The sequence below is a fragment of the Staurois parvus genome, unplaced genomic scaffold, assembly GCF_062004578.1.
Source record: "Staurois parvus isolate SC_StPar_1 unplaced genomic scaffold, SC_StPar_1.0 ptg002753l, whole genome shotgun sequence".
NCBI classification, from domain to species: Eukaryota; Metazoa; Chordata; class Amphibia; order Anura; family Ranidae; genus Staurois; species Staurois parvus.
In genome coordinates this window covers 4,239,349-4,258,348 of record NW_028320549.1, presented here as the reverse complement: position 1 = coordinate 4,258,348, position 19,000 = coordinate 4,239,349, and the positions used below count along the sequence as shown (strand labels likewise).

Below are 19,000 nucleotides of genomic sequence, written 5' to 3'. Positions count from 1 at the left end.
GAGGGAGGGGCTAGTGGTAAAAAAGGTAGTAACTGTGGGGGGTGGACTGGTTGGAAGAGTATAAGATTCCATTATTAGCTGAGGGCAGGATAGGCTTCCCTGAAGAGATAGGTTTTCAGAGATCACCTAAAAGTGAGCAGAGTAGGCGATAGTCTGATAAATTGGGGTAGAGAGTTCCAGAGGATGGGGGAAGCTCTGGAAAAGTCCTGGAGACGAGCATGGGAGGAGGAGACAAGGGAGCTAGAGAGTAGGAGATCTTGCAAGGAGCGGAGAGTACGGTTTGGGTGATATTTGGAGACAAGATTGATGATGTAATTTGGGGCAGAGTTATAAATGGCTTTATATGTTATTGTTAATGTTTTGAATTTTATCCGTTGGGCAACGGGAAGCCAGTGGAGGGATTGGCAGAGAGGGATGGCAGATACAGTAAGGTGGATGAGTCTGGCAGCAGCATTCATGATAGACTGAAGAGGGGATAGCCTGCGATGAGGTCGGCCAATGAGGAGGGAGTTACAATAGTCGAGGCGAGATATAACAAGGGAGTGAATAAGTTGCTTAGTGGTTTCCGAGGTTAGGAACGGGCGTATCTTGGAGATGTTGCGAAGGTGAAGTCTACAAGATTTGGACAGTGATTGGATTTGGGACTGAAAGGACAGATGGGAGTCTAGGATTACACCTAGTACCCTGGCATGAGGGGAGGGACTGATGATTGTGTTATTAATCTTGATAGAGAAGTCAGGGGAGGGGGCACGGGCTGGGGGGAATAACTATTAAACTATTAAAAAACTATTAAAAAAACAGAGTAATTGCACTAAGCCATTGAGAGCTCCTCCTAGTGGGTAGTCTACAAATCACTATAATATTACAATTAACAGAAATGAGTAAAGGCAAACATATAAAAGGCATATCAGAAATGATGTAAAGCTAAACACTGCTATAATAAAGTACATGCTCACTGAATATATACTATATTTGTCTCTTAAAACTCACTAAATTGAAAAAGAAATAAAAAAAAACATAGCATCTCCCAAGTTGTAAAAAACAGGCTACCGAAACTAAGGCTCCATTCACATTAGCGCATCTCTAAAATCGCACGATTTCCAGTGCAACTTTGGAGCGTGACTTTGATGTGACTTTGATCCGACTTTGCATTCACTGGACCAAAGTCACATCAAAAGTCACACCAAAGTAGTGCACTAACTACTTTCAAGTTGCACAGATTTGAATGGTACTCATAGTGAAACATGGGGCGCGACTTGTCATGTGACTTTGGACCGCAATGTTGCATGACAAGTCGCACAAGGTGAATGGGCTCTAAAGTAAAAACATCTATGACAGTGGTTCTCAACCTGTGGAACCTCAGGACCCACATTTGTCATTGGTTATTAAGTCACGACCCAAAAATAATTTAATTTCCGAAACATATTTTATTAAACAACGTGTGCAGTATTCTACAATGTATATGCACTTTTTAAACAGTAAGCAAACGGCTTCCATCCAAAATGTAGTAATTACAGCGCTAGTGAAAATGAAAGTCCCGGCCCCAGTCCTGGTCGTCTTAACATTTATATCATTGCGGCCAGCGGTTTTTATTAAGGGCACTGGGTGTTTTATTCAGGCAATAAAGAGGCCTGGGGGGCATTTGCCCCGTGGCCCAGTCCTCCCCTGGTCATGACCCACTTTTGGGTCATGAACCATTACTTGAGAAATCATCTTCGGCATCCTCCACTATAATTCACAAGAGTGATACCATGTGCAACCAAACCATGGAATGACATCAATCGAGGGAATGCATTTCACAGCGTTTTTATCATAAATAGGTCATTTGGATAATTGGGTATACTTTAGTGTACCATGCACATTTCAAGATTTAATGGTAGACCAAGCTGTATTTTGTACCTTGTTACTCCAGAGGAAAACCCCAGGAGTCATCTTCTCACTGTCAACTTGGGCATCTTCTTCCATGACAAGCCTGAGGACAATCTCTTCTTCATAGTCAGCCTCATCCGCCACAATCTGGAGTGGTCCAAGGACCATGCAGAAGGTCAACAACAAAAAGGAGCCAGGTAGGATCATGGCGTGACCCTAAGCAAACACTGCGGTACAACCTGAAATAGATCACAGGTCCATGATCATTACACTTGACAGGAAACAGATGGACAGACAGATAATTAATGGCTATAGGAAGAATTACAGTACAGAGACCTTACAGAATAAGAAAAATCGGAAGAGGGCTAGAATACTCACGAAGTTTGCTGTCTAAAGCCCAGATTTGGGTGGGGAAAAGCAGAATCACACCACCTCTTGTCTCATCGGATGATCCAGTCTGGTTACTGATTACCTGGGTTTGCTGAACCTGAATCCTAGAGTCAGATTACAAAAGAGAAATGCTTGTATGGTGTAATGCCACCCCCTCATACAAACAGACGCAGGACTGAGCATGCAGTGCCCCTCCACTCCCTCCAAAATTCCTGTGCGAGATCAGCCGGGATGCACACACGCTAAACATACACACACACACATACACACACATACATGCACACACATTACCTCTGCCCTCTGATGGCACTGCTTTCACCCTCCTTGGGCACAGCAAGTCATTCCGTCTGTTCCCTGCCCCCCTTAACTAATTCACTCTCCAATTATCCGCCTTGCCCACTGCTCATTATTTGTGCTATTTTGGGAAACATTTTGCATATTCTCCGGAGCTAGTTTTTAAATCTTAGCTTTTGATCTTAAAATGTCTCAGTTTTCAGCAGCAGTTGATCTTTTAATTAAACATACTTGTGTTTTCCATTACGGACCCAAAGATTCAGCAACATTTTCTACTTTGATATGGTCAAAGGATAAGGTCACCCACGACCAATTTTAAAGGGGTCAGTACAGACAGTTCAACTGATTTCAACAAAAGCATATCACTGCATCCTCCATATTGTCTAACAACAATAGAAAGGCCATGACACACTATGGCAGTGGTCTCCAAACTGTGGCCTGGGGGCCAGATGTGGCCCTTTGCTTGCTTTAATCTGGCCCTTGGGGCACTATCGACAATGTGGCATAATTTCCTCCCACTGATAGAAATGAAAGAGCACAATTTCTCCCAATGACACCAATGATGAGGAACAGTTCCTCCAAATGACATCAATGATGGGGCACAATTTCCTCCAATGACACCAATGATGAGGAACAGTTCCTCCAAATGACATCAATGATGGGGCACAATTTCTTCCAATGACACCAATGATGAGGAACAGTTCCTCTAAATGACATCAATGATGGGGCACAATTTCTCCCAATGACACCAATGATGAGGCACAGTTCCTCCAAATGAAATCAATGATGGGGCACAATTTCTCCCAATGACACCAATGATGAGGAACAGTTCCTCCAAATGACATCAATGATGGGGCACAATTTCTCCCAATGACACCAATGATGAGAACCAGCTCCTCCAAATGACATCAATGATGGGGCACAATTTCTCCCAATGACACCAATGATGAAGAACAGTTCCTAAAATGACATCAATGATGGGGCACAATTTCTCCCAATGACACCAGTGATGAGGCACAGTTCCTCCAAATGACATCAATGATGGGGCACAATTTCTCCCAATGACACTCAATGATTGGGCCCAATGACACCAATGATGAGGCATACATCCTCCCAATGAAACCTATGTTGGGGCATTGTTTTTTCCAACTGACATTGGGACCTTTTATGTTCCCAATGGCCATAATCCATCCCTCCTAAAGTCTGAAGGACAGTAAACTGGCCCTTTGTTTGTTTGTTTGTTTAGAAAGTCTGAAGGCCTCTGCACTAAGGGGTTGATTTACTATAGGCACATAGGCTGGGCACTGTGTAAAGTGCAGTTGCACTCTGCAAGAGCAGTTGCTCCAGAGAATAGTAAATGAGCAGACGCTCTGTTGACTTCCATCATCCAATCATGTGCAAAAATTCTGTTTTTTCTTTGCACATGATTGGGTATTCTTTGCAAAGTGAAGCTTTACCTCATTTACTAAGTTCTGGAGCAACTGCACTTGCAAAGTGCACATTCTATTATGAGTCCCTGATCTCCATCTGCAGCAGACTGGGGACACATCAGGGGTCATCTTATGGGCATACTGTTATACTATAATGTATAATTTGACCTTCTGTGTATACCTATGTGACAGCAATACAGTTAAAGCTGAAGTTTAGGTATGACAATTTTTACATAGTTACATCTTGATTACATCATCTTGGACCAATGTAGCTATGTATGTGCCATACGTGTGGGATCCCCATGGAAGCTGGAAATCACTACAGTAGGCACCGCTATCACAGTGACTGCTGTTAGCCCCTGGGCTCTGTGCCGAGCAGCTTTCCTGCTGCTTAGTGAACACAGGAGGTCACAGCCTCGGCACTGGCACCATTCAGAAAACACTTTGCATTTTCTCAATGAATGCAAAGTGTTCTCTGATTGGCCAAGGTGGAAATTGTGATGCCACTGCACTGTCACTGCACCTCGTCCAATCAGGGAATACTGTGCATTAATTGAAAAAAAGTGTTCCCTGAATGGCAGCCGTGCCAAGCAAGTGACTGTCTATGTTCACAATGCAGCAGGGCAGCAGCTCTGCATGGGACCTGTAGCAGCAGAATCTATTACAGTGATTTATATCTTCCAGGAGGATCCCACAGACAGGGCTGTGGATAAGGGGGTACCACCAGTCCTACTGTACGGGGCCCAGGCCAGCAATCGGATGTGCGTAGGGAGGGTGATTGGCATGGTGGGAGTGCAATTGCAGGAGCTGAAGCCTGGCTTCTTCTCCCTACCGCTGGCATTAGGTTGCTGCAGAGAGAACTATACATAGTGCATAGTTAGTCTGGCTGAAAAAAGTAAAAATCCATCCAGTTCAACCAAAAAACGGGATTGATTTCAGTAATTGCCCCCCGGCCGCACCCATCACCCTCCCTGTGCACATGGTTCCCCATGTCACCCAGACCCTTCTTTGTGTGCCCACACCCCCCCAATGCTCCTGGGTTCCCTCCTCTCCCTTCCACCGGTAACTGCAAGCATACAATAGGATCCTTCAGGATGATGAACACAATAAATGATTGGTACCGATTACTAACTGTATTCATTTATATCTGAAGCATAGTAAACTGTGGGGTTTTCTTTGTTTCTTTTTTTGGGGGGGAGAGGGCTGTCAGGTGTGCTGTATGGGGCTCTGTGGTTTCTAACAGCAGCTTTGCCCACAGATATGGCACATACTGTATATATTTACACTGGCCCAAGCTGGATCAATGAAACTATGTGAAATGCCCTCTAGTGTAAAATAGCTTTTTTGTGTGCATGGTTATAGGCTTGTTAGAAGCCTGGGCATGAGTCAGCCTGGGAGTAAGTCAGCTACGTTACTTCAGGTTAAGGCTGAAGGGTTCTGCAAGCAAGTCCGTTCTAGAAGCAGTGGGTAGGGGGTGAGGAGAGACTGATCTGCATACTTAGCAGAATCTGGCCAATCCCCAGGCAGGAGGCCTGTCAAAGTGTCAGGGCAGAAGCTGAGGAACGGACAGGCAGGCCTAAACAATGTAACGCACTGGCTGACGACAACCACCACCCACAGACCGAAGTCCCTCAGGGCACAGAGTCTAAGTCCCAGGCTGCCCTTCACCAGGGCCCCTGATGGTGGGGATGGACTTGACGCAGCCAGGAACCAGGTCGCGGCCCCCGAGACACCTCACTTGCGATAATGGCCGCCGCCAATGGCGTGTAGCTGGTGGAAAAGACAATAGAGTAGTCAGGCAGGCCGGGTCAACAACAACGGGACAAAACGGTACAGGACAGCAGACGAGAATCACAGGTCACGAGCCGGGTTCAGCAACAGAGGGTCAGATCAAAGGAGAATGCAAAAAATAGTCGAGTCACAAGCCGAGTCAGATTCCAGGAGAGTCACGAGAGTCAGAACAGAGTAATAGCGACACAAAGACACAAGACACAAGTGCAAAGAGCATGTGCGGACCACAGGCTTATATGTCATCAGCCACACCCCTCTGGGGGATGGACCTCAGAGACCTGAAGGCATAAAGGATTCCCACCATGCTCAGCAGAAATCCAAGATGGATGCCAGCACATGGAGTAACATAACCTCTGGGAAAAGGTAGGACCTTGACACAAAGAAGCTTGGTCAGCCCTTAAATATGAGAGAGCCTGAACAGCAAGGGAGTTGGTTGGAAGATGGAGTGAGGAAGTGCTGCTGGAGTGGAGCCTGGGAGGGGGCCCCAGAAGAGGGGAGTCAGTCTACAGGCTAAAGCTGGACAAAATGACCTCCACTGCCCCCACAGTCTACCGAAGAAAGACAGCCTGTCAGCAGGGAAGGTACCAGCCCAGCGTAAGGCCTGAAAGCAGCTTCAACGTTTAAGCTACAGGAATAGGACAGTGTGAGTACTTCTACACAAACGGGGCCAAAGAAGGGATAGGGTGGTCAGGTGCAATACCCAACTAGTTCTCCCTGTGACTAATTAATTTTTATGTCTCAGAATCCCTTGCCCTGGGATACTCTGAAGACAGCCAGAAGGATGAGGGGATTTTTATCTGGAGTCTGAGGAGGTTCACTTAAGGGGACCAAGTGCTCCTTACAAAGACTGATTGTCAATCTGTCAGAAAGGAAGTGCCACTCCTAAAGGAGTAGAAAGTCTAGGATTCATTTTTGTGCTTTTTGCCATCTGTTTTGTCTAAGACGTTGTCCTCCAAGTTATAATGGAAAAACAGAATGGTGGTGGATGAAATCCTTTATTGACATCCTTTACATGCAATATAAGAACATGACAGCTCCAAGACAGGACAGAGGAGCAGTAGACGCGTTTCACACGAACACGTGCTTAGTCATGTAATGAGTGATGTCCTGTCTTGGAGCTGTCATGTTCTTATTATGTTGTATGTAAAGGATTTCAATAAAGGATTTCATTCACCACATTGTTGTTTGTGCGGCCAACCATTCTTTTTTTCCATTGCATCTGTGATCACGGATCGGACCAGCACATGCATGTCTGTGGAGGGGTTATGCAGATTTGGCACTCACCTGGAGCAGATCTTTTGCTCTTTCAGTGATCCTCCAAGTTATTCAGTTCCATTGGGCATCCCATATACCCCTAGACCCTATCCAGGTTGTTAGCCCCTAATAAAACAACAATAACCCAGCGCATTGACTGTTTACTGATGTTGAATGAAGGTGTGGAAAATATGTGTCGCCGAGCCGTTCAGAGCTTAGGGGAACCCAAAAACTCAGCGGCCTTCAAGAGGGTAACGCTACATAGGTAAAAATACTGCTAATTCATCTATGAAGGAGAAGTAAGAGTCAAAGCTCATTTGGCTGTAGTTCTTCTGTGCATCACAGAAGTTCAGTTCGTTCTGCACTCCTGTGAATCATTTTTAGCCAACAGGTGGCTAAAGTCCGCTGTTGGCTGACATCACTCAGCCAGTCCAGGTTGGGGAAAGATCGCAACCATATTGTTGGGTTTCACCCAGGAGCCTGGACTGGCACCTGGCTCAGCCTCTCATTGAGCCACTGAGAGCCTGAGTCAGCCCCTCCCGCCCCAAAGACAGGATGGCACCTCCAGAGGCAGGGGCAAGGCTAGCATTTTACCCCATGGCTGAGTCAATGGTTAAAATGGGGAACTGAGAAAGAATATGGGGTGCCAGTCACTTTTTAGAGTTTTATTGCAGAACAGTTTAGAAGGTGGGTGTTAGGGGTCCCATATGCCATGCAGATGACTTACAGATGCTCCAGATCAAGATCAATATTCAGCTTCACAGTGTGAGAACCTTTAAGCCGACCCGGCAACACTGCAAGCATATTCCCAAATTTCAGTGCGTTCTCCAAGTGAGTCAGGAGGCTCTTCTGAGAGACCAGTCTTCTTCCTGGCTCTCTCTCGCAAGGGGCCTCCCCTAGATCCTTTTCTTAGCACAGCTGGGCAGGATAGCTCAGGACCACTTTGGCATGTATTAGGCCCCAAACAGGCTATTGGGCCTAACAGTAAAGCTCCATCCAGCAGCACTTCCCTAGGTATCAGTCCAAGGGAAGAGAGTGAGAACATGCCCTGTCCCAAATATTTATACCCCCCCCCCTTCCCCAGCATGCACCAATGGCCTAAACCTCCTACTGGATTGCCTGCAGAAAATAAAAAATATTCATAACTCAGTCTGTGAAATCTCAAACTATGGCCAGTGGTATCAGTGACACCTACTGATGACAGTGAGAAATCACAACCCAACTGAGTTTAGGGAAGACCAAGTGAAGAACTACACAATTAGTCTGGCCTGACTACCACACAGCCAAAAACTAAATTTAGTATAGTAGCCCCTGTTTAGAACAAGAGGGCTACATACTTGCAATAAAATATTTAAACAAAAAAATTCTTCCACATAAATAACATACCGACAATCAAAACACAAAGACATACATACAGTGGGGAAAATAAGTATTTGATCCCCTGAATATTTTGTTAGTTTGCCCACTTAGAAAGAAATGAAGAGTCTATAATGTTTATCATAGGTGTATTTGGAATGATAGAGACAGAATATCAACCAAAAATCCAGAAAAAACACATAATACAAATGTTATAAATTGAGTTGCAGTTCAGTGAGTAAAATAAGTATTTGATCCCTACCAACCAACAATAATTCTGACTCCCACAGACTGGCTATGTGGTCATGTGGTATTTAAGAAGGTGCTCCTAACGACAACTCGTTATGTGTATAAAAGACACCTGTCCACAGAATCTCTTTCTTGGGCACCACCATGGCAATACCAAGATCTGTCAAAGGACGTCAGGGACAAGATTGTAGACCTGCACAAGCCTGAAACGGGCTACAAGACCATCAGCAAGAAGCTTGGTGAGAAAGAGACATCTAAATAACTCAGAGAAGGATTGGGAGAAAGTGCTGTGGTCAGATGAGACCAAAATTAAGCTCTTTGGCATTAACTTGGCTCGCTGTGTTTAAAGGAAGAAAAATGCTGACCATGACCCTAAGAACATCACCCCTGCAGTCAAGCATGGAGGTGGAAACATTATGCTTTAGGGCTGTTTCTCTGCTAAATGTATAGGCCAACTTTGCTGCATTGAGGGGCCAATGGACGGAGTAATGTATTGTAAAATCTTGGATGAGAATCTTCTTCCCTCAGCCAGAACACTGAAGATGGGTCATAGATGGGTCTTACAGCTAAAATAATTACCCAAAACATACCGCCAAGTCAACAAAGGAGTGGCTCAAGAAGAAGCACATTAAGGTCATGGAGTGGCCTAGCCAGTCTCCAGACCGTAATCCAATGGAAAATTTATGGAGGGAGCTGAAACTTCAAGTTGCCAAGTGACAGCCAAGAAACCTTAAGGATTTAGAGAAGATCTGTAAATAATAGTGGACCAAAATCCCTTTCTGAGATGTGTGCAAATCTGGTAACCAACTACAAGAAACATCTTACCTCTATGCAGGGGTGGACTGACAACTCATGGGGCCCCCGGGCAATAGGGGATCATGGGGCCCCTGTGTCCTTGCCCAAACTCAAAAAGCCTATGAAAAAGGTACCAGGGGCATCTCATGGGGCCCCCCACTGACCCCGGGCCCTCGGGCAGTGCCCGAGTTTCCAAATGGTCAGTCTGCCCCTGCCTCTGTGCTTGCCAACAAGGGTTTATCCACCGAGTTTTTCTTGGGGATCAAATACTTATTTTACTCACTGAACTCAATTTATAACATTTGTGCCATGTGTTTTTTCTGGATTTTTGGATGATATTCTGTCTCTATCATTTAAAATACACCTATGATAAAAATTATAGACCCTTCATTTCTTTGTAAGTGGGCAAACGTACAAAATCTGCAGGGGATCAAATAATTATTTTCCCCACTGTAAGACCCTTGTTATACTACATAGTCACTAGTTTGTGGATATTAGCCCATCACACATAAAGGAGCTTGTTGGACATCCCATTCAAAAGCCATAGACATTAATATTGAGTTGGCCCACCTTTTCAGCTGTCTCCACTCTTCTGAGAAGGCTTTCTACAAGATTTTATAGTGTGCCTGTGGAAATTTGTGTGCATGAAGCCAAAAGAGTACTTGTGAGGTCAGGTACCAACACTAGATGAGACCTGGCAGGAAATGGTGTTCTGATTTACTCCCAAGGTGTTCAACAGGGTTGAGGTCAGGGGTCTCTGTAGCCCACTCATGTTTTTCCACAACAAACTCATCAAACTATCTCTTTATGGTTATGGCTTATGTACACGGCACGCTGGATCAGAAAAGGAGCTTCTCTGGCACAAGCACACAATTGTCTAAAAGGTCTTTTTTACTATAGCAATAACAGTATCCTTTACTAGAGATACATGAGGTCATTCATTTGGAAGGGAATCCACATACTTTTGGCCATATAGCTTAAGAATCAGTTCAGGTGTTATCATTTTAATATAAAATAAACGAAAGCTGCCTATTCACAAATTGAATTTCAAGCATTTCCTGCCACAATTTGATTTGTGGGTGGCCCCGATGACTACACCCAGCTCTACAAACCTTGATCTCAATATCAAAGGAGGTGGGAGGACAAAATTAATCCGAACAGTGACTGTAACCAGCCAGCTGCTGTCAGTTTGGGTATTCTGACAGCCACAGGCCCTGGCTGTCTGAATACAATAGCCGGGGAGATTCATCCATACGCACTGTTTAGTGTAGATAGAGGAATCTGTTAGATATCTTGCGTTCAGCCTACAGGGTCAGCATGATCACCCTAACTGATGCCTACATGTTATGCTGAGCTTCCATGATTGAATGAACTCAAATACAATAAATAAGAGATTGTAAGCTCCAAGGATCAGGCCCCCTTAACCAGCTTGTATTGAACTGTATTGTTGCTGTATCGTCTCCCGTTATATTGTAAAGTGCTGAGCAAACTGTTGGCGCTATATAAATCCTGTATAATAATAATAATATATGCATATGCTCAGCGGGAAGTAGTTAATGCTACACTGTATGTGGAGGAAGCAGGAGCGCATCGCTGCATGGGAGCACCTTAGAGAGGAGACATCGGAGGATCAGTCACACAGAGGGAGAGAGACTGCCAGAACATAGAACAAGGCATTAATCTTTATCCCTGCATCCCTGATGTTACATGTTACACCCTAAATAAAATGAGATAAGAAGACATTTTTCCATCCTCCTCCCATTTTCCTTGTTCCTGTTTTTGAAAATGATCATTGATTTGACCCCCCCCCCCCCCATCATTAAACAATTGAAAGAATGTTTCAAGGATCTACCTGTGTATGGCCAGCTGCAAATACATTGGAAGTAGTTAAAGTGTTACTAAACCCATAACAGTAAAATCAGTCTGTATATGCAGTAAAGCATGCTTGTTATACTCACTGTGGAACCTAAGGGGTTAATCCTCTGCATTGTGTAAAAAGCCTGTTTGATCCTGTCTTCTCTGCCCCTCCTCTTGTTGAAATGACCACCTGATACAGATTGAACCCATGGTCACATGCACATGCTCAGTTTGGTGTGTATTGCTAGAGAAGTTCTTTTTTTTGGGGGGGGGGGAGGGCACATGTGATAATTACAGGGCCAATCAGAACTGTCCGGACAGAGGGTCAGGGGATTTCCACCCTCCTAGAGCAGAAAGCAGACTCCTTCTACAAGCTTTAACCAGAGCTCTGCTGAAGTCACAAGACTGCTTCAACTGCTGATGAGAAAAGGTATTTCTGCAATTTATATTTACTAAAATAATTGCATTTCCATGTTCTGTGTACTGTGGGAGACCAGATAAAGTGATTGCAGGGTCCGGGGAGACCAGATATAGTGAATGCAAGGTCCGGGGAGACCAGATATAGTGAATGCAGGGCCGGGGAGAGCAGATATAGTGAATACAGTGTCCAGGGAGACCAGATATAGTGAATGCAGGGCCTGGGGAGAGCAGATATAATGAATGCAGGGTCCGGGAAGACCAGATATAGTGAAGGCAGGGTCCGGGGAGACCAGATATAGTGAATGCAGGGTCCGGGGAGACCTGATATAGTGAATGCAGGGCCCGGGGAGAGCAGATATAGTGAATGCAGGGTCCGGGGAGACCAGATATAGTGAATGCAGGGTCTAGGGGGGAGACCAGATATAGTGAATGCAGGGTCCGGGGAGACCAGATATAGTGAATACAGTGTCCAGGGAGACCAGATATAGTGAATGCAGGGCCTGGGGAGAGCAGATATAATGAATGCAGGGTCCGGGAAGACCAGATATAGTGAAGGCAGGGTCCGGGGAGACCAGATATAGTGAATGCAGGGTCCGGGGAGACCTGATATAGTGAATGCAGGGCCCGGGGAGAGCAGATATAGTGAATGCAGGGTCCGGGGAGACCAGATATAGTGAATGCAGGGTCTAGGGGGGAGACCAGATATAGTGAATGCAGGGTCCGGGGAGACCAGATATAGTGAATGCAGGGCCGGGGAGAGCAGATATAGTGAATGCAGGGTCCGGGAAGACCAGATATAGTGAAGGCAGGATCCGGGGAGACCAGATATAGTATTGCAGGGTCCGGGGAGACCAGATATAGTGAATGCGGGGCCCGGGGAGAGCAGATATAGTGAATGCAGGGTCCGGGGAGACCAGATATAGTGAATGCGGGGTCCAGGGTGAGCAGATATAGTGAATGCGGGGTCCGGGGAGACCAGATATAGTGAATGCGGGGTCCGGGGAGAGCAGATATAGTGAATGCAGGGTCCGGGGAGACCAGCTATAGTGAATGCAGGGTCCTGGGAGACCAGATATAGTGAATGCGGGGTTCGGGGAGAGCAGATATAGTGAATGTGGGGTCCGGGGAGAGCAGATATAGTGAATGCAGGGTCCTGGGAGACCAGATATAGTGAATGCAGGGTCCGGGGAGACCAGATATAGTGAATGCGGGGTCCGGGGAGAACAGATATAGTGAATGCAGGGTCCTGGGAGACCAGATATAGTGAATGCAGGGTCCGGGGAGACCAGATATAGTGAATGCAGGGTCCTGGGTTTAGTAACACTTTAACGGATACTAAAGTGTACAGAATCTGATCTTCTCTGCAGTGACCTCTTGTGGCCATTTGTGTATAGGTGAATAGGCAGTGAGTGCCTAAAGGGATATTAAACCCAAAACCAAAAATGTAATAAATCCCTGGCCAAAAGTTTTGAGAATGACACAAATATTAATTTTCACAAAGTCTGCTGCTTCAGTGTTTTAGATCTTTTTAACAGATGTTACTATGGTATACTGAAGTATAATTACAAGCATATCATAAGTGTTAAAGGCTTTTATTGACAATTACATTAAAGTGGCGTTTCAGCTGAAAAAAAAGTCAGCAGCTACAAAAACTGTAGCTGCTGACTTTTAAAGTACAGCCACTTACCTCTTCCTTGCTCCAGCAGTGTCCTCACCACGCTGGTTTCACCAGCCATCTTCTCTCCCTGGACCGGCATCTTCAGTGTGGGCATCTGGCTGTGACAGCTTGCGGCTTCACAGCTGGGTGCCCACTGCGCATGCACAAGAAGCACTGCGCTCTGTGAATGGTCCCGTAGTCTTCTGGGACCTGTCACTTGTCCCAGAAGACTAGGAGGAGAGAGGGGAGGACAACTTCCACTTCTGCTTCACTGCCTTGTGTAGCTTGGTATTGTATATCTATGTACCATCAACCATTATTTTTGGTGCCTATCTTTCTTGGCAGTAATTTTTTTTGTAGCCATTCAGTAAGCTTACATCAGTCTTCATCAATACACAATAAAATACATTCAAATCAAAACATGGATACAGCTTTTTCCTTTTCATACAAGTACACTGTATTGTCGCAATGCTCATTTAACATCACAAAGACTCGGTCCGAATTGTTACAATGAATCTGTGGACCTCATTAGAAGAAAAAAACCCGATGTGTTTCAGAGTTAATTACCTCCTTCTTCAGGGGTGTAAGCAATGACATAAATAATGCACAAAACCACAGAGGAGGATGAAAGTGCAGTCATGACATAGAAATAATGCAGGTGCCCGAATTCATCATCTCACCCGAGGGCGCAAACTTCCCCCAGCCCCGGTCCGTGGGATAGGGACTGATGCCACCACGGTAAAACATCTCCTTATGAGGAGTATGCCATCCATATATGTTCCAAAGGGGGGAAATTACCCCGATATGTCCAAGTAGCCAGGCATAGCTTTCTCCATAGACTCATAGGGGACAAGATGGTTCTCATCAGAATCAGCACTATGTACACACAGCATCAAAGCTGGCCCCATTCACACCTAGAAAATTGTGCTAAAATCAGGACAAAATGTGCAACGTGCGTTTGCCATGCATTCTTAATGGTACCCAAACGAAGTGCAATTTTGCACCAATTATCGTGTGACCTAAACACATGGAAATTGTGCCAAAACACAAAGGAAAAAACTTGCGAAGCTCATCACTCAAAAAGGTACACAAGCTTCTTTTGCGCAAAAAATGTCCATAGGGCAGCCCATTCAAAGAAATGGGTGGCTCTATGCTTGCCACACAGAAGCACACGTTAAAAGAAAAATTCACAAACAGAAATGTGCAATCCCGATACACAAAGTGAGCCTCAGTCAATCTGCTAGTAAATCTGACACTTTGCTCCCCCAGATTAACAATGCTGCTGTCCAAAGGTGTCTCTGTTGCTCCTTCATCCAGAGTGGGGGCACAGGAGGTGTGTTACTGGCCAGATCACCAGGCGAAAATGTAGGGGGAAAAAAGCCTGAAAAAAAAGAAAACAAATGCAGCCACTGCATCTAATGATTAGTAAGCTGCAATATATTATATTTTTGGTTTTGGGTTTAATACCGCTTTAATCATCTTGGTTGATAATTAAAAATAAAATGTCTCTTCACACAGAAATCAAACCCATCGCATTTCTGAGGTTTGAATATAAAGTATAAATGATCAGTTGCTATAGAAACATCACGCCTGTTACTTTAGATAAGTGTTTGAAAGTAATTATGGATTTAATTGAAAATTTTATAAAACCATTTTTTTTCTAGTTAAAGTTCAATTATAACTTCTGTTGGGGTTTTATTCTGCATCCTTTGGAGGAGATTTCATTTAAGGACTCACACTAGCTTTGGTCTCTAAAGAGCCCAAAGAGTGGCCTATTCACTTGAATGGGTTGTTTGGCGGGCGCTATGCTCACTAAAATCACCATGGGGTATAATGCAAAGGGCCTGTAGAAGGAGAAGTGAAGCACCAAGCACATAGACTGTCTTTAGCACCTATCTTTCCTCTCTGTGACGTCACATCCTGTACATGTATGCACTCCAAGCTGGCCCAGGAAACTTGCGGGTTGCCATTCAGCATCCAAGCTTGACTCCATCTATCAGTGGTTGGGAGAACACTGGCAGATCCTGCAGGACGGAGACAAGAGGCAGTGCCTCTTTCCATGATGAGTGAACTGATCCTGTTTAACCTATCATGTGAGTGTTGTTAACAGTTTGAAAATTAAGTCTGCTGTTAATACTGCACTTAGTGGGCGCTTTCCCTTTTTTAACCTATCCTGTACCTACGGTGAAGCTGGGGTCGCAACTACAAGGCCCATAAGTACCAGCAAAGGGAGGGACGATTTATAAAATGAAAAGCCTGGGAAGGAGCTGGGGAGTTGGAGACAGGCGTGCCAACCAAGAGGATGTCAGAGAGAAACAAGCTGTGCTGTGTTAGACCAGGCCAAGCTGGACTACATCCGCCAAGGCCAGATTGGAGCTGACTGTCAAGCTGATCTCTGAGTTGCTGAGACGATCTGTGAAGGAGCTTTCGTTACCCAGATCAGCTGCCATGCTGTGTTCTTCCAAACCGCTGCTGCATCACTGTTTAAGGGGGCCCATCACTGCACAGGGAACATATCAACATCCAAAGACTGCCACATAAGGATGAGAGGATCTCTGACCCAGCTAACGACTTTGACTAGAGGTTAACTTTCTTTTGCAACTTAAACTCAGGGAGCGCCATCACTCTTAATTTATTTGTTCCCCTAAGAAAGCTAACCACTTCAGTGCTGCCATTCCTCCTTGAAAGCAGCAAGCAGTAAGATCAAAGACAGCCCTTATAGCTGCTGTTCTTCCCGACTGCTGCTTCTGTTTAGACCCTTGACACTGCAATTTGCTGCACAATACCCTAACACTAACTCTTTCAAGTCCTCTGTTCACCATGCACTCTTAATCCCTTGCATGTGCTCGCTTTGCCTTTCCACAACCACTGACTGAGGATAGTCTTTTATTACCTGTTTTTCAACTGTATGTTCCCCAAGACATCACAGTACATTCGCGCCAATGTTAAAGGGCCCCACCTTAGCCGGCTGAAGCTAACATTCCGAACTGTCCAAATTATGTGGCCTGCCTTTAGGCAGAACTGGGTTGCGGGTAATGAGTCAAACTTTCGGGCCTATGCCTAGCCCCTCTTGTTTGAGAGTCGTCAAGTGAATTAGTCAATTATTGTTAACACTTTTTTTGTCATTTGGGGTGTAATCTCTCAGGCGGAGAGCTACTGTTTATGCTTTGGTACTGCAGTACATACTGAGTTCGTCCCTAGAGGTACCTGGGTAGACTGCATTATATCACTTATTGCACTGGTCTTTTAGGTGTTAAGATTGACCTACTGATCTACTGTGCTACTATGCAGTTTGGTTTGCCAATACAAACTTTATCTTCTAATAACCATTGTGTGATTCTTGTGTGACCACAGGGAGTTCCCAGCTGAGGTATTCTGGAGGTACCAGTAAGAGTGAGGTTCCAGCTATGGCCAGAGAACGAACAGAGGACCCAACACCACCAGTGGCTCCTGTGGGAGTAGTACTACATTTATATAGATCTCTATATCTGACCTGTAAAAGGGATGGCATTGTGATGAATACGGGGGGAGAAGGCTTTGACCTGGAAGGAGGTACAGTCTCTGTAACAAAAGGGAGAGTTTCAGATCTATGAAATATGAACATTTCCAAGTCAGGTGCTCTCAATTCTGTCCTTGCTTTGTTTTTCTGAAAACATCATAGAAATTCCATGCCTTGATAGAAATGTTTATACTAAAATCACAAGCTGGTCAACTCATTTTTCATTATGTTTTACTTCCTGTTCAGATCTGAAAGAAAAAAGACATCAGAGATAATACAGATGTCAACTAGTATTAAGGAAACATTCCCCAATACGTTTTTTCTAATATATGGCCAAGCACATTTTGAATTATTGAACCCTGCTCATTCTGGATTGCTCAGTGCCACTTCCCTGAACTTCTGGCTGGGGAGTGAGTACTGAGCACCTCACAAAAAGGTCACATTACTGCTGTTATGGGACTTTGTCTTATTGTCCCTTCTAAACAAAGCACATGCATGACATTTCTTATACTGGAAACATGGATCAAATTCAGCAGATTCTAGCTCAATTGGCTAAAATGTGTTCCTTGGGTGGCCCTCTAAGCATCAGCAGCTGAGCTGTTGTTTGTCAACAGAATCAAATACAGGCACTGTTTGGGCATTTTGCCACCCACAGTTATCAGAATACAACAGATGCAACTGCAAATATGTCCATCTGCGCTGTTTAGCACAGATGGGGGATTCAAGTAAATTCCCTTGTTGAGCCCGTGGGCCTGAACACAAGAAATCTTTGAGTGTATGGCCAGCTTTATAGAGACCTAAAGGGGTGTATTTATAAAAACAAAATCAGAGCTATTCATCCTGTGAAACTGTATGTACATTTGTTCTTTGCAAATAGGGGCAAAATAAATGTTATTAGGCTATTTTATCCCCAAGTTGAATGTTTTTCATTTATACAGAATACATTAAATCAGAAAAATAGCACACTATGGCCATTAGATGGAGCTGATAATCATAGTAAATAAGTATTCCCTATAATAATCAGCTCCATCTAGTGGACATGAAGAGGTATTTTCCTGTTTCACTCTATTTTGTGAAAATTTTGATCTTGTCCTCATTCACACAGAACTAGTGTACGTGTGATTTCACAGGGCAGATAACTCAGCAATCTTTTTTAGAACTATACCCCAAAGAGTCACTGTAGATGCTGGCAATCAACTGCCTTGGAGGAGGGGAAGCAGTGCCTTAAAGTGATATTGAACCTTTATTTTTTAAGCACTTTCAGCAGCTGATGTAACCACTTACTGAATGTTCAGCTTCTTTATCTTTTAATCTTTGCCTAGGTTCCAAATTAGGCTGGTGCCATGACAGCTATAAACAGTGAATATAAGCATTAACTGAAATGTGAAAAAATACTTTCACTAGTCTAGAGTGCGCTTTAGGAGAAATACTAGAATATGGGGCAGTGTCCCCTGAGAGGTACCTCTTAGCATTAGCAGTAGGTAAACCCACCATGGAAGAAAAATATATTTGAAATATATTTTTAAAATATTCTTCCCAAATATATTGACATATATTTGAAATACTACAATTTTGGCCATATTAAATATATAATAAAAAAAAAATATATATATATATATATACTGTATGTTGAAATGCATTTTTTATATATTACAAAATATATGAAAAATATTTTTTAAAATATATACTTTTTAAATATATTCTTCAGGTTTTTTTTACATATAAAAGAGTCATTTTAACATATATTTTTACATATATTTGGAAATGCATTTCAAAAATGTAGATTTGTATTTTTAAAGACATACAATATATTTGAAATGTATTTTTAAAACAATTTCATATATTTTGCAATAAAAACGCATTTCAACATACAGTATATATATATATATATATATATATTTATTGAAATATATTTTGAAATATATTGAATATGGCCAAAGGTGTAGTATTTCAAATATATGTCAATATATTGGGAAGAATATTTTTAAAATATATTCCAAATATATTTTTCTTCCATATGGGAAGGCTATAGCTGTAAAGGGGCAGCCTTTAGTTCTAACTCTTAAGCCAGCTAGCGTTGGGGCCTAGTTGTACTGTTGGCGCACATGAGAATTGTCCTAGTCAAGCCTGCAGGCAGCA

The 19,000-nt window shown here is 43.8% G+C and overlaps 1 protein-coding gene across 1 annotated transcript in view; it reads right to left on the bottom strand.

The window, feature by feature from the left end:
* The window catches only part of PCSK9 (proprotein convertase subtilisin/kexin type 9), a 37,935-nt gene extending 35,301 nt beyond the window's left edge, over positions 1 to 2,634 (bottom strand). The window contains exons 1-3 of the mRNA XM_089666530.1: positions 2,551 to 2,634; positions 2,248 to 2,363; positions 1,900 to 2,108 (exon numbers count right to left, since the gene is read on the bottom strand). Of these exons, the coding sequence (XP_089522656.1) occupies positions 1,900 to 2,076 (177 nt within the window). The 5' untranslated portion in view covers positions 2,077 to 2,108; positions 2,248 to 2,363; positions 2,551 to 2,634. The remainder of the gene's footprint in view (positions 1 to 1,899; positions 2,109 to 2,247; positions 2,364 to 2,550) is intronic.
* Positions 2,635 to 19,000: the final 16,366 nt, after the last annotated feature.